Raw genomic sequence first — 26,935 nt, forward strand, 5'->3', positions numbered from 1 at the left:
AAATCTATTTGCATCTGTTTTATGGATTCCATTTGTTTCTTATGTTGGGATTCTATCATGTTCCTGTGCTCCTCTCCAGAGTTATTAATCATGTCTTGCACTAGGGGCACAATTTCTCCTGTTTTCTGAGAAATTATTTCTGATTTCATTTTTTTCCAGATCCCCTTTCGTTGCCAGTTCAGTGGGTCCAGGTGGTTGCGTATCAGAGTGTTCAATCTCATTTCCCTTTGGGGTTGCTGTAGGTGATCTGGAAGTCTGGTTTTGAGACTTATTTATGTGTTTTCTCATTTCGACTGGGGCGGGGGGCTGTTAGCACCTGCACAGATTACCTCCTCTGACCTGGGAGAGGTGGGACAGGGGCTGAGAGCAGCAGTAGGGATGGTGACCCAAAAGCCCTTTTCTGTGGGCTGGGAGCAGCGGGAGGGATGGAGGCCTGGAAGACTCTTCCTCTGGGTCAGGAGCAGCAGGACAGAAGGTGGCCCAAAAGCCCTTTCCTCTGGGCTGGGAGCAGCGGGAGGGATGGTGTCTGGGAAGCCCCTTCCTCTGGACCAGGAGCAGTGGGACGGCGGCTCAGAAGCCCCTACCTCTGGACCAGGAGCGGTATGACTCAGTACCTTGGTCTGGTGGTCTGGTGTCCTCTGTGTCTTTGTAGTGTGGAACTAGGTCGCTGCCTGTCTGCAGTTGGCTGATTCTGCGTCTTCTGCACTACTCAGGAACTCAGTAGGGTGTGCACAGACCTGCCTGTCTGCAGCGGGCTGATTCGGCATGTTCTGTGTGACTCAGGACCTAGGTCCAGACTTTTCAATACAAACTTTAAAGGCCAGGAGAGCTTGGAGTGAAGTATTTCAAACACAAACAAACAAAAAACTTCTAACCAAGACTACTATATCTTGCAAAGCTATATTACAAAATTGGTAGAGAAATAGACATTTTATGGCAAAGAATGCCTTAAGAGATAAACACCAAAATAGAGCTTCAAAAAATAACTCAAGAATTTCATAGAAAGAGACAACAAGCCAAGAAAGCCAAAAAGTCTGATAGAATGAATACGTGAAGCAAGGCAAGTAGTTAAATAAAAAGGAAAAATAAAGTGTCAACAACCTAAAAATAACACAAAGAATAAGTCAGTACCTTTCAGTGATAACATTCAATGTAAGTGGCCTCAAGTCCCCAGTTAAAAGACACAGAGTAGAAGACTGGATCATAAAACAAAATGTAATGGTTTGTCGCATTCAAGAGATTCATCTAATCCAAAAATGAAATTCACAGACCAAAAACCAAAAGATGTAGCAGAATATTCCATGTATCAAGACCCCAAGAGAAAGCAAGTGTAGCAATTTTATTCTCAAAGTAAAATTCAAGCTAAAACTGATCAGAAGAGGCAAAATAAGTCACTACATATTAGTTAAGAGAACAATTCAACAGGGAGAAATAATTTTTCAAATATATATATATATATATGCACATATATATATATATACATATAAGTAAATAAAATGAATACTGGGGCACCTAACTTTCTAAAACAAACAGCGCGAGATATAAAAGATCAATTAAACACCAAAGCAATCATAGTGGGTGACATCAATATGCCATTCTCACAAATATATTAACTAAACAAAAAATTAACAAATGTCAGAGCTGATCCACTTTCAAACAAATGAACTTAATAGATATCTACAGAATCTTCTACCCTTCTACAACAATACGCATTCTCTGACCAGTACAGGGAACTTTCTCCAAAATACGCTAGTTCGTAAAGCCTGCTATGAAATCATCATATGTACCCTATTATATTATAGTGCACTGACACTAGAAACTAACCACAGAAAAAAACAGAGAAATTTGACAAATGCTTGGCCATTAAGACATTTTTGAACACACAGTCATAAGAAATTAAACAATTCCTAGAATCAAACAATGATACCAGTACAACATAATACAACCTATGAAACACAATGAAAACTTTCCTAAGAGGGAAACTTATTTCTGTGAATGCGCTCATTAGACAAACAGAGTGAGCTTAAGTAAATAACCTAATGATACACCTCAAGAAACTAGAGGAACAAGAACAGTACAAATCCAAACCTAGTATAAGGACAGAAATCTTAAAGAACAAAAATTAATGAAATTGAAACTGAAAAATAAATAAAAAATCAACCACTCAAGGAACTGGTTCTTTGGAATATTAAACAAACTAAACAAATCCTTAGCCAAACTTACCAAAAGAAGTGAAAAGACCCATATCAACACAATTAAAATGACAAAGGCAAAATAACAGCAGACCCGTCTAAGGATCAGAGGATAATTAGCAATCATTATGAAAAATTTTATTCCAACAAATTAGACAATCTTGAAAAAGGACAGATTCTCAGACAAATATGTTTTACAAAAACTGGACAAAGAAGACATAAAAATGCTGAACAATCCAGTAACTGGTACTGAAATTGAGGCAGTAATAAAAATTCTACCAACAAAGAAAAGCCCAAGGCACTGCTGAATAACTTCACTGTTGAATTCTGCAGGACTCTCAGAGAAGATATAACACCAATAATCCACAAACCCTTTAATGAAATAAAAAGAGGAGTGCTTCCAAATACATTCATGGAAAGTAGCATTACTCTGGCTCCAAACCTAGACAAGGACCCAACTAAAAAGAAAACCAAAGGCCAATCTCTTTAGTGAGCATTAAAGCAAAAATCCTCAACTAGATGCTGGCAAATACAATGCAACAAATCATTGAAAAGATTATATATCATGACCAAATAGATATTATCTCAGGGATGCAAGTATGGTTCAACATGTGCAAAACAATAAATGTAATACATTACAGAAACAAAACTATGACAAAAATCACACTGTTATATCAATAGACACAGAAAAACTCATTGACAAAAATCCAAAATCTATTCATGATAAAAACTCTGAAGAAAATAAGTATAGAAAGACCATATCTCAATCTGGAAAAAGCCATTGATGACAATCCAATAGTCCACATCATACTAAATCAGCAAAAGCTGAAAACTTTCCCACTAGAATGAAGAACAGACAAGAATGTTCATTATCACCACTCCAGTTCAACATAATACTCAAAACATTAGCCAGAGAAATCAGTCAAGAGAAAGAAATAAAAGAAAGAGATATATAGGAAAGGAAGGAGTGAAAATATAATTATTTGCAGATGGTATCATGTAGAAGAAATTACGTAGAAGATCCAAAAAATTCCACAAAAGTACTCCTAGATATTACAGTAATAACCAAATTCACCAATCTAGCAGGATACAAAAGCACCACACAAAATTCAAATCTTTCCTGTACACCAATAATAAACCGAGAAAGAAATCAAGAAAACAATACCCTTCACAATAAAATCAAAAAATTAAATTTTTAGCAGATAACCCAATCAAAAGTGAAAGAACTGTACAATGAAAACTACAGTACTCTGAAAAAGGAGACCAAAAATGGAAATACATCCTCTCTTCCTAGGTTCGCAGAACCAACACTGGCAAAATGAACAAGCTCCAAAAACTGATACATAGATTTAAAGCAGTTCCAATCAAAATACCAACAACAATCCACACAGAATTAGAGACATTCATAAAATTCATATGGAGCCAGAAGAGACCCAGAAGAGCATAAGCAATCATGGGTAATAGAGCAAAGCAGGAGGCATAACAATCCCAGATTTCAACTTATATTTACAGTGATAAGAACAACACAGAACCGGCACAAAATCAGACCTGTGGAAGAATGGAACAGAATAACGGATAAAACAACCCCAGACACATTCAGCCATCATATCTTTGCCAAAGGGGCCAGAAACATATACTGAGGGAAATATGACATCTTCAGCAAATGGTGCTGGGAAAATTAGCTATCTACATGCAGAAGATTGAAGCTTGACTCATATCTCTTACCATGCACTAAACTAAAATCAAAAATATTCAAATATCTAAATATTATATCAGAAACACTAAACCTGCTGGAAGCTAAAATTCTTGAAGTCATGGGCATAGGCAAGGACTTTCTGAATTGAACCCTAGTTGCACACAAAATAACATCCAGGAACAACAAACAAGATTTTATGAAACTAACAAGCTTTTTCATAGCAAAGGAAACAAACAAAAATGGGAAAATATTTGCACCTATACCTCAGACGATTAATATCTAAAATATATAATGAACTCAAAAAATGAGACCTCCGAAAATGAAAGATCCAGCTTTTTAAAAAAATGGCCAACTGAAATGAATAGACACTTCTCGGGAGAAGTAGAAGAAATGGCCAATAAATACATAAAAAAGTCGAACATTGCTGGTCATTAGAGAAATGGAAATTAAAACAACACTTAGATTCCATTTTACTTCAGAAACAATGACTGTCATTAAGAAATCAAGTAATATCAAATGCTGATAAGGCTGTGGGGAAAATAAGCCCTTCTGCTTTTTTGCTGGGAATATAAACTAGTACAACTACTGTGGAAATCAGTATGCAGATTTCTCAAAAAACCAAAAATTGAAATTCCATTTGACCCAGCTATTCCCCTACTAGACATCTTTCCAAAAATGTTGAAGACATCATATTACAGTGATATACACATATCCATGTTTACAGCAGCACAATTCAAAATAGCTAAAAATTAGAAGTGGCCTATATGTACATCAATCGATGAATGGATAAAGAAAATGCAGTATTTATGTACAATGGAGTACTATTCTGAAATGAAGAATAAATTTCAGTCATTGATAGGAAAATGGATGTGCCTCAAATTCATAATACTAAGTGAAATGTCAGATACACAACCTTAAATATCATATGGTTTTTCTTCTATGAGAAACTTGAAGTGTAAGTAAATTAAAGAGCAAAATAGAAGGACAATAGGAAACAGACAGATAGGTTTTTTGCAAATGGGAAGGAGACCAACAGATGTAGGGAGGAGGGGAAGGGGATATAAAAAAATTTCAGATGTGTCACGTATACCTACCAACTACCTACAACAAATGTATTCATTATGTACTGCAAACATGTACTAATTAAAGAAAAACAGCTCAAATACCACCTTTTGATGGTCTTTGTAACTTGAGCTATTTATAAAATCTATATTAGTAAATATTAAAAAATAAAAGTACATTCAAATGACAAACACTTTAAAAGATGTGGAAAATCTTTATCACTCATACATTGCTGGTAGATATGCAAAATTTCATTTTCTTTGGAAAACATCTAGACACTGTGTTTCAAATACTAAACATACCTTTGTTATTAGGTCCAATGATTACACTATTGGGCATTAATCCAAATGATGAAAGAACTGTCTATGGATTTCAGCTTTATTTGTACTAGCCAAAGCTGAGGAACAGAGTGTCCAACCAAAAATAAACAGTTAAACAAATCATAGAGTATCCATACCATGATGCACTATTTGCAATAAAAATGAACAACCTATTGACAACAACTTGAATGGAACTTGAGGATGCAGTGCTCAGTGAGAAGAGCCAATCTGAAAAGGTCACAAACTGAATAATTCCATTTATCTAACATTCTTGATGTGACCAAGTTAGAGCTATGGAGAACCAAGCGAGTGGATGCCAGACTTTCAGGATGATGGGGTAGGATGATTAGTGTGGCTGTGAACGGGGAGCATGGGGAATGTCTTTATGGTGATAGAGTAGATTTATATCTTCATTGAGGTTTTGCTACACAAATCTGTACTTGTAACAAAACCGCATATATTCATTGTATCAATGTCTATTTCCTAGTATAATTATTAAGGTAAACATCATAGTAAGAGGCTGTATGTCTTTATTCCTATTCATATCTATTATTTATTTCTATTCCAAGCAATTGAATACATGGCAATAGAAAATGAATCTTTCACTTTAAGAAATGGGACTATGAAAATACTCAAATAATTTTAGCAGGGACTAGCTTTGTAAAAATGTTATTACTGTAACTTTTTATAAATACCAAGATCACATGTTGCATAGTAATATAATAAGGAAGAAGATGAAAAGGACTTCCACTGGCAAAGGATAATCTACAAACATAACGAATAACCTGTTATATTTGTGTTCATTTAATGCAAAAAAGTCTGTTTTGAGAATCATTAAATGGTCATTAATTCAATGTCTGAAAGAATAGTTTTAATAATCAGTACCAAAGAAACTGAAAAGTAGTAAATTTTTAGTAAAGAAATTTTATCATAACCCACAGCTGAAATTAAGCATTTTAGGAGGATTTCTTTGTTCTCTTATGAGTGGTCTTTATTTTAACAGGAAATTTATCCCATGAGACCTACTCACATACTACATTTAAAACTTAGCGGCTACCTTTTACTGCTGCTTCTCTTACTTATACTGCTGGGCTCATGAATACATGACTTTTGACTGGATCCAAAGGGGTAAAATTTAATTTTGTTAGACAGAAGATACCTAACAAATTCATAGATTATTCTGAGCATTTCTTCTTTGTTCAGGAAAATGAAAGTTTTTGAGGACAGAAAAAGAGAAAGGCACCTCATAGTTAATTCTGGATCAGGATTTTCTGCTCTGTTATTTTTGAAATTTACCTAAAAATGACAGAAAATGTTGTTCTAGATTGTACTGAAGAGTTTTTGTGTTTAGAGGACCTGAAGAGCAAGTACGATGTCCACTGTGCTACTCTGGTTAGAATGTTAATCAGAACACAGCTGAGCATTATTAGAATTCACAAGGCTTGTCATGCTGGAAGCACAACCTTATATGTAGTGTCCATGGGCAGTCCTATTATGGGAAACCAACTTGAGAGAAAAGGCGGGTTGATTGCTTGTGCGCAGGTCCTGGAATTTGAAATATCCAGAGGCCTCTACAGAATCCTGGCATCAGTTACTATGTTGACTCACTCCGTGTTGGAATCACTCACTTTCTCCCTACAGGACTCAGATCTTAGAGGCAATTGCCTTCAGAGACAAATGAGTAGGAAAAACTGAAGTGTTATTTTTTTCAAGGCTGCTGAAATTTATTGGTTTCTCATCGTACTTCAGCCTACTGGAGCAGTAAAGTTGGGAGAAATTTTTACCAAGATTTTTATCGCTGCCTTGATATATATATTTTGTCTTACAAATGCTTTGGTGCGAAGAAGTAGAAGACTGTTGTAAGTACAAAGTAACTAAAAGTATTTTAGCTGTGGTATAACTTTTAGTTTGTGACAATCTCACTAATTTGGCAGCTTGGTTTTAAATTATCACCTTATTTTGTGAATAAATGTTATCTTTTATATAGTTTATAATACATAGGTTTGTATGTATTTACATGTATGTTTCTCACTGGGATAACTTAGATTGACAGGTAGAATTGAGTTTTGTTTCTTTGCCAAAGAATAAAAGCACATCTTTCTTGTTTAGGAAACCCTAAAATAATATAATATTCATAATTATCTTGGAGAAAATGTAACAGTATTTTGATTGCTGTAGTTTGTGTATCAGTTATTATTAGGATAATGGCATAATAAATATTCTCAGTGAAGTAATTTCTGTGTAGGAATAACCTGGATGCCTGAATGCTAGAAAAAGTTAGCTGGTATATCATAGGGGAAAAAATAAAAAGAAAATAAGTGTGATAGATAAATGACAAGTTCAGTATTATTGATAAAGATTCAATTGCAAAGTTTCTTTCTCATATCTAGTATTTTGAGGACTCTTTCCTGTAGCATGTCATGAGAATTCTTTAATGATATAACCTGTGCTGGGTAAATAACTGGAAAGTCTCTTGTTGAGAGAACAACATAAAAACATGAGACTTCTAATCATATTCTGCAGTAAAGTCATCATGCTATTTCATGTCTTTCATAACCTAGCATTTTGGCAGAGCTTTAGAGTTAGACTCATATAAAAATTGAAAAGTCTGTGTTTATTTTTAAGGAAGCCACATGACTAATAATTAAAGATTATAATAGAACAGTTACAATAGTACATAAAATAGTGTGTGTCCCAAAGTGATCGATGAAGGGGATTATCTTTTGTCACCTATTTTTGACTTGTGGATTATAGTCAACTAAAATAGATATGAGGGCAGTGTCTATAATTAAGTATGAAAAAATAAATCTCTCCAAATAGGTATTACTTGACAAATTATACAAAAAAACAGTCAAAACTTACTCCTAGGAGTATTTGTGGAAACAAATTAGCACACCCGCACACACACACACACACACACAAATATCAACTGGATGAACATACATATATAATATACATTTTATATATATATATATATGTATATGTATATGTATATTTCCCTACACAAATGTCTTTGGTGAGCCTCACTACTGATTTCTTTTGTTGTTGTTTTTATTTTCATTTTTTTATTTTTTGAGACAGGGTCTCACTATGTAGCTCAGACTTGCCTTGAGCTCACTATGAAGCCTAGGCTGGCCTTGAACTCACAGAGATCCCCCTGCCTCAGCCTCCCAAGTGATGGGATTATAGGTGTGTGCCACCAAGCCTGGCTCTCTGTTGCTTTCTAACTGAAATTCTGTTCCATTACCTATCATTACAAAAATACATATGTGCATATATATATATATATATATATATACAGTCGTTGTAATACACACACATGCAATGTACATCCCATTTTAAGTTGCTATTTCTATTTCTTATAATCATTAATGTATAAATATTATCCAAATCACTTGCTGTTGAAATTTAGTTCTATAAAATTAAAATCATATACCAGTGTGTAGAACAATTTTGAAAGAACAGCAAATATACAATTCTGGAATAAAGCAAGGCAACCTTACACTCTGCTCTGTTGTAGGTTTTTAAATAAGATTTAAAATTTTAGAACTTGAAGAAAGCTAACTTTTTTTAAAGATATGCCCCCATGGAACTTTATTATAGTGTATTTTAAACTATCAAGTAATGCTTATGCAACATGAGCATAGGTTTGAATGAAGATAATCTCAGGGTTATATTATATATTAACTTTTGCTATTTAACAATATATTTACTACTTGGATGGTTTGACATTTGAATATAGTTTTTAAATTGCCTTATTTTGAACAACTCAAAAGAGTATGTTTAGTTGTATTCTGACAAAAATAGTTCTCATTAAAAAGACAGTCATTGTGTTAACACATGAAGTGTATTGTTTACTTTTAGAATTATTCAAAAATGCATGGAAAATTATTTAAATAATTCATTGAAGACATTTCATTCAGAATTTTTAAATAATCCAATTCATCTTGAGGTTTAACAAAATCATCTTAGAGTTTAATTTGCAGTGTTTCTTAAGGGCATCATAATTATGAAAGAGATTACTATTCTAAATTGATTATACACTTTTTAAATTAATAAGCTTTTGTTTTCTCTTGCATGGCATACCATTATAAAAAATACAATAGACTCTGTCATATAGATGTTACTCTTTAAAAATGACTACAAAGAATTTTGTGCAAATTTGAAATTATTTAAGAAATAAGGATGGTGGTTGACACTATTCCAGCTGGAGAGTACTGAAATACAAATTGATATTTTGGGCAAAGATGTTAGTCCAGCTTCGTATTTTGTCTTGTAGTATTGATTTGACATAATTGTAGTCTATGTCATTTGTTACATGCTCCATGTGAAACAAATTTTCAGGTTTTTAACGATTTGTGTGGTTTAACAAAAGAGATTGGAGACTTCTTTGTCCTAGAAGAGTCAGGGGTTTTTTAAAATTCTACTTTATCTTTCATAACACAAAGCAAAGTGATTCCCAAACTTTCTCTCCCTTCTCAACTTTTATAGTATTTCTCTACTTTATTAAGCAATATTCCCTGTATTTTCATTAAACTATATTTCATTACAAACAGTATTTTGATGTGAATATATATCTTATATATGTACATGCATATACATTTAAACCTCAGAGTACTTAGTTGCTCAAGAGAGACTTAGAATTATGTGGAAATGAATCATTTCTTAAAGATAATTTTCTTTTCATGTTTAATTTTCTTTTTTAAGCACGTTATTTTTTATGAAATTGAGAAGACTAACAAATGTCTCCTGATCAACAAAATATAACCATGAAGAAAAGAGCAAACTCAGAATGTATGGGGCCTGAGATTATGCAATTAGGGGAATGGTTTTAAGAAAAATAATATAAAATTACAAATATGAAATGAAATAGGGACCTTGGAAGGGATCCATATAAGTAAAACTTTAATATTTTCATTGCACACCATCTCTGTTTGGGAAAATTTATTGGGGCTGAATCTTTTCCTAGTTATATTTCAAAATAGAATTAATGCTAGTTATATTTCTTGAAAGCATATATTGTTTTGCAAACACAGCCTTTTATTTGATGCAGACTAGAAAGTTAAAAGAATTGATGGTAGAAATTTGACATTTCTGCCTTTCATTTCAAAAAGATACATTGATTAAAGTGATGTCAAACTCAGTTAATGAAGGTGGTACAGTTATTTCAGATATATGGGATATATAATTTGAAGGCAAGCCAAATCACAATGACAAGGAATAATAAAGACTTTGGTTTATTTTTATACAGTACATTCAGATTTTCATTGGATTCAGAAAGAGGCAATGTCTTTCTATCTCACAAAGTCCTCCTGCGGTCGGTCCTAAGAGGTTTGTGTTCTGTTATCATGGCATTTGGTTCATATTGGAAAGTTTTGTTGGGAAGGCTAAGTAAGGGAGTATGGGAAATAAGACTTTTTTTCATTAAATGAAACTAACTTTTATAGCAGAATTTCATGAAAATATTTCTCTGTAGAGGATGTGCTCCATGCAGCATACAGATCTTCAACAAATAAGCAAGCAAATAAACACTCAGTGTTCTTTACATTTTCCCAGCTTAAAATCATCTGTTACTTAAACCTCCTTTAGGTTTCACATTATAAAACGCTAAACCATCTTTAGAGTTCCAAAGTTTCATTTTAATACAAATATGAAAGTTAAAATGGCAATGCGATACAACAGTCTACTATTTTGCCATCTTTGGATGGGTTTATCTACTGATGTCACATGTAGAATTGTTTCTGAAGTCTTTGTAAACTTTCAAGTTCCCTCTCCTTAATGTTAAAAGTGAACATGTAGGGGCCAGGGATTCAGCTCAGTGGTTCCACTGCTTGCCTCGCAAGTGCAAGGACCCAAGTTCGGTCCCTGGTACCAAAAAAACAAAAAAAAAGTGAACATGTCTTCCAGAGATTCTAATATCCTTTATTGAATGGAAATACGACTATTTAGCGCTCATGTGTGAAGTACAGTTTCAGGATAAATATGTAAAGTGATTCCATTGGGGGTTTTTTTGGAAATTTTTCAAGTCCAGCCTTGAGAACTTGATGAGATTCTATCTCAAGATAAAATAAGAAGGACTGGGGAGGTAGCAGAGTAGGAGAGTGCTTGCCTAGCAAGTGCAAAACCCTATGTTCCATCCCCAGTACTACTTATATTATTTTCCCCTGATATCATAGTATATTATAATATTAAATGTTCCTTCATAAACCAATTGGCCCCTTCAGAGATTCTAAAATACTTTAACACCAAAAGCATAGTCCTTTTCCTCATTTATGATTGCTGCCCTGAAAATGGCAACACAAACAAAAATTTGGGCTCTCATGTTTTAAGGGAATCTGAAATTTCTCAATGAGAACTTCTCATAAACAGCAAGCACGTGAGAATGAGGAAGGGAAATGACCCTAGTGGCTCATATTTAAAAGAATCCTCATCTCAGGCCCACACAATCTCCACCTCATGCCAACTAATTAAACCAAAGGGCAGTACTCCTTCTTCTATAGCTCATGGCTCCCACTCAGGCTGCCATTTTATAAAAGAATTCCCATCCACATCTCGGCTCAAACATTATCTTACTCTGATATCAATCAAAATATCTGAGAGTTTCGATAGGTGAAGGTACATACAGTACAATTTTCTGGAGTCCTGCAATCCTTAAACTTGGCTTTGCATAATACAGATAATATTAAGCCCTGGAAAAACAAATGTTCCTAGAAGTCAGGATTGAATTTAAAAATCAATTTCTTCCTCTTCCTCCTTGATTATCTTTTTCATTCTCCCTCAGTGCTTCATGCTCTTGCTATAATTATGCACCCCATTCTTCACTAATGGAAAGTGCAGGAAACTAGACAATTATCCTTTAACTGAAATGGAACTGTCATTTCTCTGGTATGCTGATAAAATGTTGCTGCTATTGTTGTTCTTAAATGATGCTTCCAGATTGTTAATTCAATATTTTGATTTCATATAATTGTAAGGAATTGATTTGCCATAAATTTTAAATGTTGGAAAATAATATTGTGGCAATTTTGAGAGCTGGAATGTCCATATAGAACTAGTTTAACATATTTAGTCTTATGTTACTGTTTAAAAATTACGAAAAAGAGATTTGCTGCTCTTTTAATTACTCCATTTTAGTTTATGTGCTTTGTCTACTTATTTTAAGTAAAAATTATGGCTGTTTTACTGAATATGGAGAATATTAAATATATTATTAAAGGCACTACTTATCATGGGGTATGTATGTAGGCAAATGGGTTTTGAAAAGAGCATGAGTTTTAAAAAATAAATGTATGCCTTTCCATGCTTTTTGAATATATTTAATAAATACTAAAACCATACACGAGTGTAACAACAATAAGGAACACATATATCCTATAATAAGTCTTTTGTCAATTTACCTTCAACTTTTAGATATATTTTCTTCCCATCATGATGGAAATTTGGATTGTTTAAAAGTCCAGTATTAAGCACAATAGGATTTACGGTGTGCAATATTCTTTCCAATTGTGGGAAAATATAGGAGTTACCATTAATATTTTTACCCTTTTCTTGGCTTTTGCTTTGTTTTAAATTTTTCTCCCCTTTCCCATTCTGTTTTTGGCCAAGACTGTCACAGAATTGAGACTATAAAAGGGCAAGAACATTAGTAGCGTTTTGCTCATTCTTGGCACTGATCTGTATTTGCACACAACTTGTCTCCTCCTTTATCAGGTTACAGTAGCAATGGTACCTTAGCCCAAGTGCTGCCCTAAAGGGCAAGGGACTCAGCACCCTGTTACAAGTGCAGATTTTAGCCTTGGGAACTTGCATAAGGATAAAGTATAGGAATAAAATATCATAGAATCAGAACTGCGCAAGTATTTTCATTAAAGGAAAGTTGAGTAATTTCTTTTTATGTTGATGCTTAAGATGGCAGTATTATAAATAAATCAGTGACTAAGTGGAAAATATTATTAAAATAGTTGGAAAAGTAAAAGAAATGTGTGAAAATGATGAATCACAGTAGCTATCATATATTAGAAAATAACTGAGATATAAAGGGGAGATTAGACTCAAAAGAGCATGACCAAATGCAAGAAATGTTGGCTTGTTGGTGGTTAACTGAAAGAGCTTACGGGAAGCTGAGACAGCTGGAGAATCCTGATTTAGTAGAGGCTGGAGGGCAGGGCAGGAGCCATGTGAACAGCTGCTGAAGAGCTAGAGGATTCCTTTGGATTAGGTGTACGTACCCATCTTCTAATGGGCTGTGTCAGAGAGCACGAAATGGTATCAAAGGGGTTTGCTTTGCTCCAGCCTGTGGCCTTTTCAGTGTTCTACTGAAATGTCTGAATATAGATTTATTCTGAAAATAAATCCAGAAATGAAAGTACCAGAAGAAGTGGCTCCATAAAATTTGTATTGGGTGATTTTGAATGACTGTTATTTAAAAACTTACAGTGAACAAATTTGTTATGCATTCATTTATTTACCCATTCAACAGGTACATACTGAATGCCAATTTTGTAGTAGGTAATATATTCTCTGAAGACAATGTTCTGAACCAGTAAACTCACAGAAATTAGCATTTTGAGGAGGATGTGCTGATAAATATGATCATAATTTAAATAGCATTTGGAATGAGAATTATAAAATAGAGCACACATTGTTACAGGGATATAGAAGAATAAGACCTAGTCTTAGAAATTTGAGAGATATTCCAGAGAAAATGATAGTCAAAAGAAGAAGGATGGGGTATGAGAAGAGATTTACAAGGGAAGTTACTATGGTAGCTCCCCCAGGAGTAGAAGATTTAAATAGAATGGTGATATTGGAGATGAAAGAAGTGAATATGCGAGATTTTTCTGTGAAATAGAATCACCAGTAACTGGTGTTGAGTTGTAGGCAGTGTCCTCCATGATAGTTCAAATTGAGTTTTTAATGGTGTCATTTACAAGGGGAAGATTGGAAGGGAAGCTGGAGTAAGGGAAGGAGAGGCTTGGAGATACTAACCTCTTTCATGGAAGTGTGAGTACTGTGGATACAGGGTTCTGAAGCCTGGAAATGAAGTCATGAATGGGGATTTAAATGTGTCAGACATGGAATGGATGAAACCAGCCAGAAAGATTAGAGTGCAAAGAGAAAGAGGTCAGGAATTCAGTAAGGAAGACAGAGCACTCTAAAAAAAAATCATAGAAGGATGTAGTAGAGTGTTAAAATCATAAAGTATTATTTCTGCAAAGAGGGCTGTTCCTTTCCATCTTCAGTTTAATGACTTTGTGAATTGAGAATCTCAGTCTCCATATCAGGTGCCTTGGTTTCCACTGACTCTGCCATCCATTTAGCCCTAATTTCCTCTTCCACTTTGCTATTTCAGAGAGCTATCGCCAAAATGTTGCCTTAGTAGAAAAGCTTCAATAAATATTTAAATTGTATGATGTATTCAGTTTTTTCCTGTACACCGCACTTCCTAAAAATACTTTCTTCGGAAACCCCATTTCAACTGACTACAGTATAATGAAATGAGCCTTCAGTGTAAAACATTTATCATAGTCTGAATTTCAATTGCTCAGAGTTGTTAAGTAATATGAAAAGTCATCCTTTAGAGAATATGAAATTGCATAGATGTGACAAAGTAAGTTTGCACTTTATTTAATGCTGTTTTAGTTAATATACATGCTTATTGGAGAAATGTCTAAAAATTCTTGAGAACCATTAGTAGAATTGATTATTCTTAAATCTGCAAAAATGGTGGAAATACTTAGAAAACAGTGACAATTCAGTTTAAATAAAGCCGCAATCACAGTGGAGAGATGGAGAGCATTTGAGTAATTGAAATTTAGTCATGGATGAATATGATGTACTTATCCGCTAGCTTTTGGCGAAATAGGACTAGACAGAATATTAATAAGATATTGAGCAACTTTTTTACCATTAGGTTTTAACTTGCTTGTAACTAAACATTGTTGAACACCTGATTTGTTCTCCTTGCCTTTTATGAGATTAAAATTCTTTAAATCAGAGAAGAAGAGACACATATATCCACATATGACTGCTATAAAATGTCAAGAAAGTTACAAATATGGTATGAATCAGCATAAATGATTGCTTATGATTAGTGTGATTATGGAAGTTTTCATTGAATATAAAGCTTGTGCTAAACATCTGGTGCTTCTCTGACTATATTACATGTATCTCGGTTAATTCTTATATCAACTCTAAGAGTTAAGGGAATGTAATCATCTGTTTAACAAATGAAGGAACAGGAAAGTTAAGTAATTTGCCTGAGGTAGCTCAGCTCGTATGTGATGGAGTTGGGATTAAAAAAGTGGCAGTGACAGAATTGAAGGTCCGTGAGCAGTGAGTTACCACAACCCCTCAGATTTGATAGAGTCTACGGAGGATAGAATAAAACAAAATGGGAAGAATCGTGGTAGCGTCTATCAAGAACTAGACATGTTTTGTTGAGAATGTTCTTTAAGAAAATTCATAAAACTATTTCTCTGTTCCAACACTATAGACTTTGGCACATTATATTTTCTTAGATAAAAACTGAGATGTCCCGAATTACCACACATTTCTCCTCTAGTCCGCCTCGGGGAGCCTTTTATGATGTAATGTGTAATAGTTAACTTGCTTAGCAATTTTATTATTATTTCAGTCCTTTTATTATATGAACATGAAAAAGGTCAAAGAAAGGACTAGCCCGGCCCCAATCTGTTCTTGGTCATCTACAGCTAATTCTCCACAGTGGACTGACTAGTTGTTTGTTTAGAATTTATGTCAGTGATGCGACATGAACAGAAAACAGAACTGGGCCTTTATGAATATAGTTTACTACTATAAAAATAATTTGTGTAGATTACCATGATATTTAATGATAATGACAAACACTATTTTGGAAAAGTACCCTCTAAACCATGGTGTATTTGAATGACTACTATAACTACTATTGGTATTTGACATAGACAAATTAATATTTTTTGGTTTACTTCAAGTTAATTATTTAAGTGCTGTATGTAGTTGTATATATGTGTGTAACAGACACCATACAATTTTAGAGTGCACCAGTAATGCATGGTGTGTCCATTAGGCTATGAAGCACATGATACTCCTATAGTTAAGAAGTACAAATCCGACATAACAATGTCAGCACTGGTTTTCCTATGAAAAAGTTTTTGTGACAGTGTGGGGAATAAAATAACTTAGGTCATTTTTTCTGATATTGCTAGGGTACTCAGACTTCTCTTTTTTTTGGCAAAAAAATGCACACTCATAAACATACACACATATTAACTAGAAATTAGCTGGTTTACATAGAAACATATTTGGCCTTACTTAAAATCATAAAGTGTGTAAAATTATGATGTATGTTAAAAAAACATGGAAATCAGTTCTTTCATTTAAAAAATATAAAAAACACTACAAAACACTTGTGAGCAAAGGCACAACAGTTTATTACATCCAAATACCATTCTCCAATTATAACAGACAATCACAGTTGAATATGTTATTTTATTTGTTACTCATATTAATATTAAGTATTAAAGGTAACTGTATTAGTGGTTCCTGTTTTTGTTTTTAAGAAAATTGGACTATAAATTCTATTATGATAAAACAAATCTTCTGATTTATGTACATCACTTGGAACCAATATTGAGATTCCCTTTTTTCCTTATAATATAGTATTTTCTATTTGAACTTCACCCTGCTGAGTTCAAGTGAAGTAGAAAAACTTCAAGTCAGTAAAACCAATAGCAATACATCTTCTTTGCCTTTCTTGAAACTGCAGCTGCGGTTGCCATTGAGCACTCTCCCTTCTTAGGAACATTGTCTTCCTCGGAGATCAGGACAGTATGCATTCCTGGTTTTTGTTCCCATTGTCAGGGTGGGGATATCTCCAGTGCTTGGAATTCAATCCTAGCATGATTCTCTAATCTCTTCCTTGGCAATTTCACTCAGGTCCACAACTTCATTAATATCTACATGCAGATAACTAACCAAGTTTTACCTCAAACTCAGTTTTCTCCAATGAATTCCAGAGCTACAAAACACCTGCTTGGTTGACATTTCTTTTTTTATTAATTTTTTGGCACACTTTAGATATACATAATGACCACATTCATCATAGGGAATTTGTATCTGTGCACAATATATCTTGATTCTTCATTTTTCCCTATCCACCCCCTTCACCTTGAGACCATACTCTTAAGTGAAATAAATTGGGCACACATGTTTAAATATCACATTGTTTCTCTTGTATGAGAAACCAAAGGGTAAGGACCAAAATGGATAATAGTTATTGGGAAGTAGGAAGAAAATGTTCAAATAGGAAATGGAAGAAGGGATGTGGGAGGAGGAAGTGAAGGAAGGGAAAAGAAAAGAGACTAGAAGGAAAAATAGAAACAAAGACATTTTCATTTTCATATGACAAAGACATCTCCATTCTGAATGCTCAAGACAGAATTTTCCCTCCAACCCATTAAGCCTGATTGTTGCCCCTAGATTCCTTTATCTTTGAATGGTTTTATCCTTCATCATTTCACAAACCAAAAAGCCTATTTCATCCTTGAAACTGATAGCTTTTTTTATGCTTATGTAAACTACTACCAATTACTGTAGGTTTTATCCTTCCATATCTTTTCATTCATTTCTCTTTGTCTTCTGTTACCCTAGTCCAATCTATTTTTCTTCACTAGGAGTTCAGTAGCCATTACTTTTCTAGCACCTCTGCATCTCCTTTTCCCCATTCCCTCTAATCTGTTCTATAAAATGTATTCAGTCATTTTGGAGATACCACCATCTATCCATGTAGCCACTTTAATGCTTTGGCTACTAAGAAAGCAAAAGAAAACACACACAAAATATAAAAAGGCCTAGTGATCCTATCTTACTTCCCACCATGCTTCCCCTGCCTCATTGCCTTACTGCCTTTCTTTTCTACTGCTTGAAAGGACACTGGTTCTTTCTGCCCCAAGACATTTGCACATGCTTTTCTAGTTGTCTAGAACTCCCCCACATCTCTGTTTTTGCCTAGATAATACTATATTGCACTCAAAGCTTTCCTTTGGTTACATGTCAGAATACCCTGAGTAGATTGAATTTCCATAGTATGTAACATCCCTCCATAACACATGTATGTGTATGAGTAAATACTACTTGTCACTAAGTATCTATGGTAAGTTCCAGGAATCCACAGTCCTCAACTTGTCATCTTCACCATTGTTTTGCCAGAATCAGACACATATTAAGCTTCTTAATAAACATTTTTAGTTTGTTAGTTTTTAACACTGTAGTGAAGGAAATAATTATTGCCATTTATATATGTTAATAATTATAAGAGTTATTAAAATTTTATTGCATTTGTGAATTCTTTATATGACAACAAAAGTTCCATAGCTCTAGTTGAAGATTAAAATGTATGAATAAATAATGAAGATTTGTTTTCTATCCATCGAGTTTTTCCCTTCTTTGATTTACCATACTCCTGTTTACTCTAGAATCTTTTTGTTCTTGGTTTTGTTTTGTACTGTTTTTACCCCATGTGCTTTTTTCTCTTCATTACTTTTGTGAACTCTCATAGGACTAATATGTAGAATGCACAAAGATCACTTAAAAACATGCACTAAAAACAAAAATAATAAAAAATGAGGAAAAGACCTAAATGGGCACATCAGTGAAAGAGGACATGAAGATAGCTAAAAGTACATAAAAAGTTGTTCAATATTATTATCCATGGAGCTGGGGGTGGCGGCACACACATATAATCCCAGCACTTGGGAGGCTGAGGCACAAAGATAAATTTGAGGCCAGTCTAGGATACATAGCAAGACCTTGTCTCAAAAAACCAAAAGAAAATTACCAGTCATTATGTAAATGCAGGTTAAAACTCCAATGAGTTATCACTATACACCTATCAGAATGGCTAACTTTTTCTAAAAAAGGCAATGAAGGGAGGGTAATAAGAGAGATGGTTATGATCAAAATATATGCATGAAGAAAATATTTGAATCCCGATATTTTTTAAATTAATAGGCATTGATAATATATATATATGTTATATATACATATATATGCAGTGATGACACTCAGAGCTGACAAGGATACTGTAAAATTGGGTCTCTTAATGTATTCCTAGTAGGAATGTAAAGTAGTAGAGCCATTCTAGAAAATAATTTGGAAATTTCTTCTAAAATTAAACATTCAATCACCATATGATACAACACATGTACTCTTGGGTATTTATGTAAGAAAATGGAAATTTGTTCACACACAAACCTTTACATGAATGTCACAATCATGAATGTTATAACCAGAACTTGGAAATAGCTCAAATGTTCATAAATAGGCAATTTTTTAACTGCAATGTCTGCATACTATGAAATACTACTCAGTGATAACGAATGGACTACTAATACTCAATATTTACAACTCCATTGGATCTCAAGGGCGCCATGCTGAATGAAAACAATCTCACAAGGCTACATAATATTATTATTTTTATAGCATATTATTGCAGTAAAATTACACATATTATGAACAAATTATTGGTTTCCGGAATGGAGAAGTGATTGTTCTGTATTGTGGTGCCATGATGAAAGCCCTGTTCTATGTCTTAATTTTGGTGTGTGTTACATAAAACTGCAGTTGATACAGCTGCCTAGAATTATATATCCAGACACAGAGGCACATGAGTGCGCATATGCTAGTAAAATCTGAATAAACTCTGGATTATACTGATAATATTCAAGTTTTGTTATTGAAATATAGGTAGTTGTACCTGGTATCAACACTGAAGATGGTAAGCTGAAGTTTACACATCCTGCTCTTGCATATTTCCTTGCAACTTCCTATGAATCTAAAATTATTGCTGAAAAAATTAATGCCCGCATTATACTTTTAACAAATCTTCTGTGTCCTGAAACCTAGTCTCTCACTACCAGACCTAATCAAGGGATAAGTCTGATAAATTAAAAGTCAATCATTCAGCGTACAAAGAATGCTTTAACACTAATCCACTAAAAAGCACTCCACTGCTATTATATGGAAGCTTGCATCACTTATTGAGTAAAATATCATAATGATTTAGGGTATGTTCCTATGTTCTACTTCACGAGGTGTTGTGTTTTAAGTTGTTTATGATCAAAAAGCCTCTGAGGGCAAAGCTAGCATTTTAGAAGTTATGGTGACCCATAGGTATGGTAAATGGACAAAATCTGAAATTAACTCGGGTTTTAAACCTGACACCACATTCCAGACAAAGTAATCCTGGACAAGTTAATATGTATTAAGACCTTACCTTATGCCTGGCTTTAAGCTGATTGTATCTGCTGCTGTCTTCCAAGAGTAATTAGGAAAAATAATGTTACTTTATAAGATTACTTATTGTTGGCCTTGAATGAGGATATAAGAAATTGCTTAGTGACTGTCAAAGTGTTGAGAATAATTTTTGTTGCTTATATTATTATAATTTATTATCAATAAAAGCTAATTTATAATTTAAGTCCAAAATATAAATATACCTTTAAAGTTTTATAAGAGCTAAATAGATTGAGTTAATCTCTGATTAGATGTTTATGTTTCACTGTGAATAGTCTCATTACTTTTAATCTAGCCTTACACAAATCCATTTTTGGAATTGCAGCCCCAGTCAAAGCCACTATCACCATATTTCTTCCACCAAAGACTTCTATTTATTATTTTAATGTTTGTGTATAGAACATTGTTTAAAAGTATTGCTGGCTACTCAAGGTCAGAATGTGGTGCTCTTGATAACTGTTTTTATTGCAAATTCATTGTAAATAATCCCATTCCATTGTCACTCTCAAATTGCCCCAAGGCTTTTCATTCACAGCTTACTCCTTGAAGGGTGCAGGCTTGTGCTTGTCTTACTGGATACCTTGTGATCAACAGCTTATAGGCACACAAGTGACTGATTACAAACCACAGTGTCTACCTAACTCTTGTTTAATTATCAAATCATTATGTATTTGAAACTTGGGCATCTTCCAGTCTGAAAAGGGTTATTTCTAATAGTGAACACTAGCACATATTATTTTATTCACACATTTGTTTTCTGTTTTTTTTTTATTCTCAAAGTAAATGTCAGAATTTTTAAAAGTTTGTGGTGATTTCTGTAATGAGTTAAGAAAACAGGTATCTTTGGAGTTGTCAAATTAGTAAAAAGTGATACGCAGGGAAGGTAAAAATTGGGAGAATCACTTCTGTTCATGGGCATCAGGCCTGGTTTCTTTGATTAGAAGAATCAGATACTGTGTTGAGTATCTGAAGGCAGTTTCCCAAAAAGGTGACTGGTCAGCTTGGACCACTTTGAAGATAAGAGTTTGCTTGTGTTTGAGTTATTGTTGGAGGTTCCCTAAAGGGAACTTAGAAAGGAATGTCCATTCCAGGGAGTATTCTGTTTCAGATAATGTTGTGTCCAGATTGTGAAGTCCCAGAGACCACCAGGAGGCCATTTTTGATGTAAGCACACAAGGGTCGTTTATTTAAGCTTAAGCAGGGACTCTCAACTGTCACCAACACAGCGGATCGAGATTGAGAGCCCTGAGTCCCTAACTAGCAGGGTTTTTATTGAGAATACAATAAGCTTTGGTTATTAGTAGCCAGGTGATTGGTTAATACTTAATACATATGAAGTGTAGGGTTTTGGTTGGCTAGGCTTTGGGGGTCGAAGGGGATTACGTATTGGTTTTTGTGAGGGAGAAAAGGGGCAAAGATTAACGGCCGGTTGTTACATACTGATCGTTAGCAGACCCACTAACTAATGGCCGCATCTATCTTGTGTGGACAGTCAGCTCATTAACTGCTTATCCTACAGATAGTGTGCCTGGAACGCTCTCTCCCCGGGTACACAGGTGGTTGGGTAATAAACTCAGGAATTTCAAGTGGTGAATTCCTAGTTTAAGCACAAATTTGAGAGAACAAAGGAGACGGCTCCAAAATGGAGTCATTTTGGTCCCACATTCCCCCCTTCTCATGATGCTATAGAGGGCCAATCATGGGCCTCTGGGGGTTAATTTTATCAAGTCGGTAGGAATTGGCTGGTATTGGGACCTGAGCACCATTAACTGAACAGCGTTAATTTGTTTTTTGATGAACGAAACTAGTCTATTGAGTATACAAGGTCCAAAGGTCAACAGTAGTAACACGATAAGCAAGGGGCCTAGCAGGGTAGAGATTAGGGTAGTTAGGCAAGGGGAAGAATTAAACCAAGATTCGAACCAGTTTTGAGATAGTTCTCTTTCTCGCTTATGTTTGGCGATGCCCTCCCTAACTTTAGCCATGGACTCTTTGACCACTCCTGAATGATCTACATAGAAGCAACATTCTTCACCTAAGGCAACGCAGAGTCCTCCCTGTTGAAGGAAAATTAAATCTAGCCCCCTTCGGTTTTGGAGGACTACTTCTGCCAGTGAAGTTAAAGACTCTTGGAGGTGGGAGATGGAGCTTTCTAGTCTTTCAATATCTATATCTATGGCTGCCCTTAAGTCATTGTAATGTTTATTGTGTAGTATTAGTGATGAAACTCCCGTTCCTGCCCCAGCTAGCCCCAAACCTAGGAGGATGGTCAGAGTAATGGCCGTTACAGGTTCTCGTTTAACTCTGATTTGGGTTTCAGCCAGGTGGCTGGAGATGTCCCTTTCTGAGTGATATAACAGCCGGGGGACCAATTGTACAAGTACACAGAAGTCTCTAGTCTGTTTTAGCACTAGTCCATGTACACAAGGGGTGAGTCCAGAGGAGCAGGCCCACCACCCGTCATAAGGGGGAATGAGATATTTAGGTCTAGGCCGAAGAATGGTTTTGTTACAAAGGTGTTGGTGGGAGACCGGGACACTGTCAACACAAGTTTCTTGTCCAGTTACCGACTGTAGGGTCAGCCTAGCTGTCCCTTTTTGTTGTCATCTACACTGAGTCGGACTGTCTGATTTAGTGAAATTGTCTAGATAAGCTATTGCCTCGTAGTATGGGGGCTTGGTATCATAACATAGCCAGCAGGACTGAGTGAGGTCTGGCCTAGATGCATTTAGGGCCTTAAAGGTGTGGACCATCAGTTCCCAAAGGGGGTCTTGGTCCTGGCTATGATCGACTTTTTTTGTCTGGGTGATCATTTGAACCAAGGGCAGGAATGTGGAAGCGGAGGTTAAGTTTGATGGCTGTATGGAGGTATTTGTTTTTGGTGGCATGGGCGAGCTCTTCGGGGGAGGGGGCTTAGTAGGTCCGAAAGGGGCTATTGGGGCTAGTGCCAAATTTGGCCCTATCAATTGGGGAGGCCCTATTGCGAGCGGCTCCATTTTTAGTTTTATAGTAAAAAGTAATCCATTATCATATCCACTTTCATATAATCGCAACCCCCAACTGCGGCCTGTTTCCCAATTTGTGAACTGCTTGCCTGGGTCCGTAAAAGTAATACGGATGGGGTTACACAGAAATTGGGCACAGCGGCCAAAGAGAGGATTGTGTGCCAACTTCTGTTGGGGAATCTTGTCGACTGAAATAAAATCAGTTGTAATGGAGGGTTTCCAAGCTATGGCCCCCGTTGACTCACAACCCCAATTTTTGCAAAAGAACTGTTCAGCACCCCCACAAGTTACAATTTGACTTCTAGTACGCCCCCCCCCCGGACAGACATAGAAGGGGGTGTCTCGTAATATTGCCCTGCGAATTACATGGTTGCAACCCGGTGTTCGTGAATCGACCGGGGGGAGGGTACACCCCTTTTTTGTTTCCCCACATTCAGGCCTTCCCCGTGACTCTAGGCTCCAGTGTCCGATATCCCAGCTGTCAGTATCTAGCTGACAGAGATCAAACTCTAGAGCAGGCCACCAGGTTAATGGTGGGCTCACTTTGGACGAGCTGTTAATAATGTCACCTGTGGCGGTACTGATGATCATCCAGGTTAAATTTAGGGGAGCATGTGGGTTCTGTCCTCCTAATATCAGTGTCAAAAGTACAATTACCACAATCATGACCGTCGACGACGCAGCTTGAGTTTGAGGGGATTGTCTTGGTCTTTGGACACCTGCCATGATGGAACGAAGTCCTCTAGGACAGCGTGAGGATCTGCAGGGCGAACGTAGGTGTAGTGCACCCAGGAGGCAATCCCGTCGACCTTGAGAGCGGTGGGCGTGGTCAGGACTGTGACGTAGGGTCCTTTCCAACGGGGCTCAAGGTCCTTTTGTCGGTGTCTCCGGACGAAGACCCAGTCTCCTGGTCGATAGCGATGGGGCTCGGGAGGCGGTCCAGTTTGATATAAGGCTTCTAATTTAGGCCAGATATCCTCGTGCACACTTTGGAGGCTTTTTAAAGAAAGTAACAACTTTTGGTCATCAAATTCAACAAGCACATTTGATTGAAGGTTGGGAATAATGGGAGGGGGAATTCCAAACATGATTTCAAAGGGAGTTAATCCCATCTTATAGGGTGAATTGCGTACCCTATAGAGGGCGAAGGGAAGGAGAGTCACCCAGTCACCGCCAGTCTCTAAGGTTAATTTAGTTAAGGTCTCTTTTAATGTTCTATTCATCCTCTCTACCTGTCCTGAACTTTGGGGTCTGTATGCACAATGTAATTTCCAATCCGTCCCCAATATCTGTGCTAGGGTTTGACTCACCTTGGAAATAAAGGCGGGTCCATTATCTGATCCTAGCATTACTGGAAAACCATATCTTGGCAGGATGTCTTCTAGCAGTTTCTTAGTCACACTTTGCGCTGTTTCATGTTTGGTAGGAAACGCTTCTGTCCATCCTGAAAAAGTGTCTACAAAAACTAACAAGTATTTATAACCATACCTTCCAGGTTTTACCTCGGTGAAGTCCAATTCCCAATAGGCTCCAGGTCGGCTTCCCCTCAGCCTATTTCCTGGGTTGGCCCTATTGTGGGTGGCATTTGTCAATTGACAGGCTTTGTAGGTAGCAACAATATGTTCAATTTTAGAATTAGCATCACGGATCTTAATTTCAGCATGTCTCAGGAGATCTTTCATTTTTCGAGTGCCCATGTGGGTGGTCCGGTGCATCTTGGAGAGAACTTGTTCTCCCAGCGCTTTAGGCAAGATGACTTTACAATCAGAAGATTTCCACCACCCGTTGAGGCACTGAGGCATAGGTAATTGTTTTATCCAATTTAAATCTTCTTCAGTGTACTGGGGTTTTTCTGGTAGGGCTGCACTTCCTGGATCGGGCAGCTGAGTGGCCAGTGTCAGATTAATCTTTAAGGCTATTTCTCGGGCTGTCTGGTCAGCTAAATTATTTTCTCTGGCAATTGGAGTGTCGCCTTTTTGGTGTCCTGGGCAATGGATAATGGCTAATTTTTTAGGTAGCCAGAGGGCTGTTAAGAGGGCAAGGATCTCCTCTTTGTTTTTAATAGTCTTTCCTTCAGCTGTCAGGAGTCCCCTTTCTTTGTAGATGGCCCCATGGACGTGTGCAGTGGCAAAGGCATACCGGCTATCTGTGTATATATTTAACTTTTGGCCCCGTCCTAGAGTCAATGCCTTGGTCAGAGCTATGAGCTCCGCCCGTTGTGCTGAGGTCCCGGTGGGCAATGGTTCTGCCCAAATGACCTCAGTCTCTGTCACCACTGCTGCTCCTGCATACCTGCGGCCATCACGAACAAAGCTGCTCCCATCAGTGTACCAGGTATCATCTGTATCTGGCCACGGTTGGTCGCTCAGATCTGCTCGAATTCCATGTACCTGGGCTAGGATGTCTGTGCAGTCGTGAAGCGGAGCCTCCAAGTTCGGGTCTGGCAACAGTGTGGCTGGGTTTAAAGAAGCCGGGGCCTGAAAGACAACTCGGGTTGGATTTAGGAGTAAGCTCTGGTAGTGGGTCAGGCGAGCATTACTGAGCCATCGATCCGGAGGCTGTTTTAGGACTCCCTCAATAGCGTGAGGGGTGGTCACGCACAGTTCTTGGCCTAATGTCAACTTGTCAGCATCTTTGACCATTAGAGCCACTGCTGCAATCACTCTTAGACACGGGGGCCATCCTGATGCAACTGGATCAAGTCTTTTTGATAGGTATGCCACTGGGCGGCGCCATGGCCCTAGATGCTGGACCAGGATGCCCTTAGCGACTCCTTTGTTTTCATCAATGTAAAGGTGGAATGGCTTAGTAATATCGGGCAAGCCCAAGGCTGGTGCCGTCAGCAAGGCTGTTTTAATTTGATCGAAAGATTTTTGTAGCTTTTCTGTCCATTGAAAAGCCTGATTGTCTTTGGTTGCCTCGTAAAGGGGCCTTGTGAGCTCTGCGAACCCCGGTATCCATAGGCGGCAGAAGCCCGCCGATCCCAAGAACTCTCTGACTTTCCGAGGAGAATCTGGTGTGGGTATCTTAAGAACTGTCTCTTTTCTAGCATCCGACAGCCATCTCTGCCCTTCCCTAAGCATGTACCCCAAGTAGCTTACCTCGAGTTTGCAGATCTGGGCCTTTTTGGCTGATGCCCGGTACCCCAGTTCTCCTATGACTATCAAGAGTCTCTTGGTTCCACTTAGGCAGTCTTCCCGCATTTCAGCTGCTATGAGGAGGTCATCTACATATTGTAACAGAGTTAGTTGGGGGTTCTGGAGGCGAAACTCACCCAGGTCTTCATGTAGGGCCTTGTCGAAGATGGTGGGAGAGTTTTTGAATCCTTGGGGTAATCGGGTCCATGTCAGCTGTCCGTTGAGGCCT

General features: G+C 36.6%; 1 protein-coding gene across 10 annotated transcripts in view; it reads left to right on the plus strand.

Moving 5' to 3' along the window:
* Positions 1-26,935, plus strand: part of Dmd (dystrophin) — a 2,486,572-nt gene that overhangs the window by 427,599 nt on the left and 2,032,038 nt on the right. Inside the window, exons 1-2 of one of the 10 annotated variants that reach the window (XM_087189978.1) lie at positions 6,967-7,129; positions 10,522-10,601. The exons of 8 other annotated variants lie outside the window; for them this stretch is intronic. Coding sequence is in view for 1 of the 2 variants with exons in the window: in XM_021262586.2 (XP_021118245.1) it covers positions 7,099-7,129 (31 nt within the window). In the remaining variant the exon portion in view is untranslated. Of the gene's footprint in view, positions 1-6,841; positions 7,130-10,521; positions 10,602-26,935 lie in introns of those variants that run through there. One more of the 10 variants, XM_021262586.2, reaches the window with a different exon arrangement.

Source organism: Heterocephalus glaber, unplaced genomic scaffold, assembly GCF_053883595.1.
Source record: "Heterocephalus glaber isolate CG9 unplaced genomic scaffold, H.glaber_assembly_v1.0 deba00001547, whole genome shotgun sequence".
Taxonomy (NCBI): Eukaryota; Metazoa; Chordata; class Mammalia; order Rodentia; family Bathyergidae; genus Heterocephalus; species Heterocephalus glaber.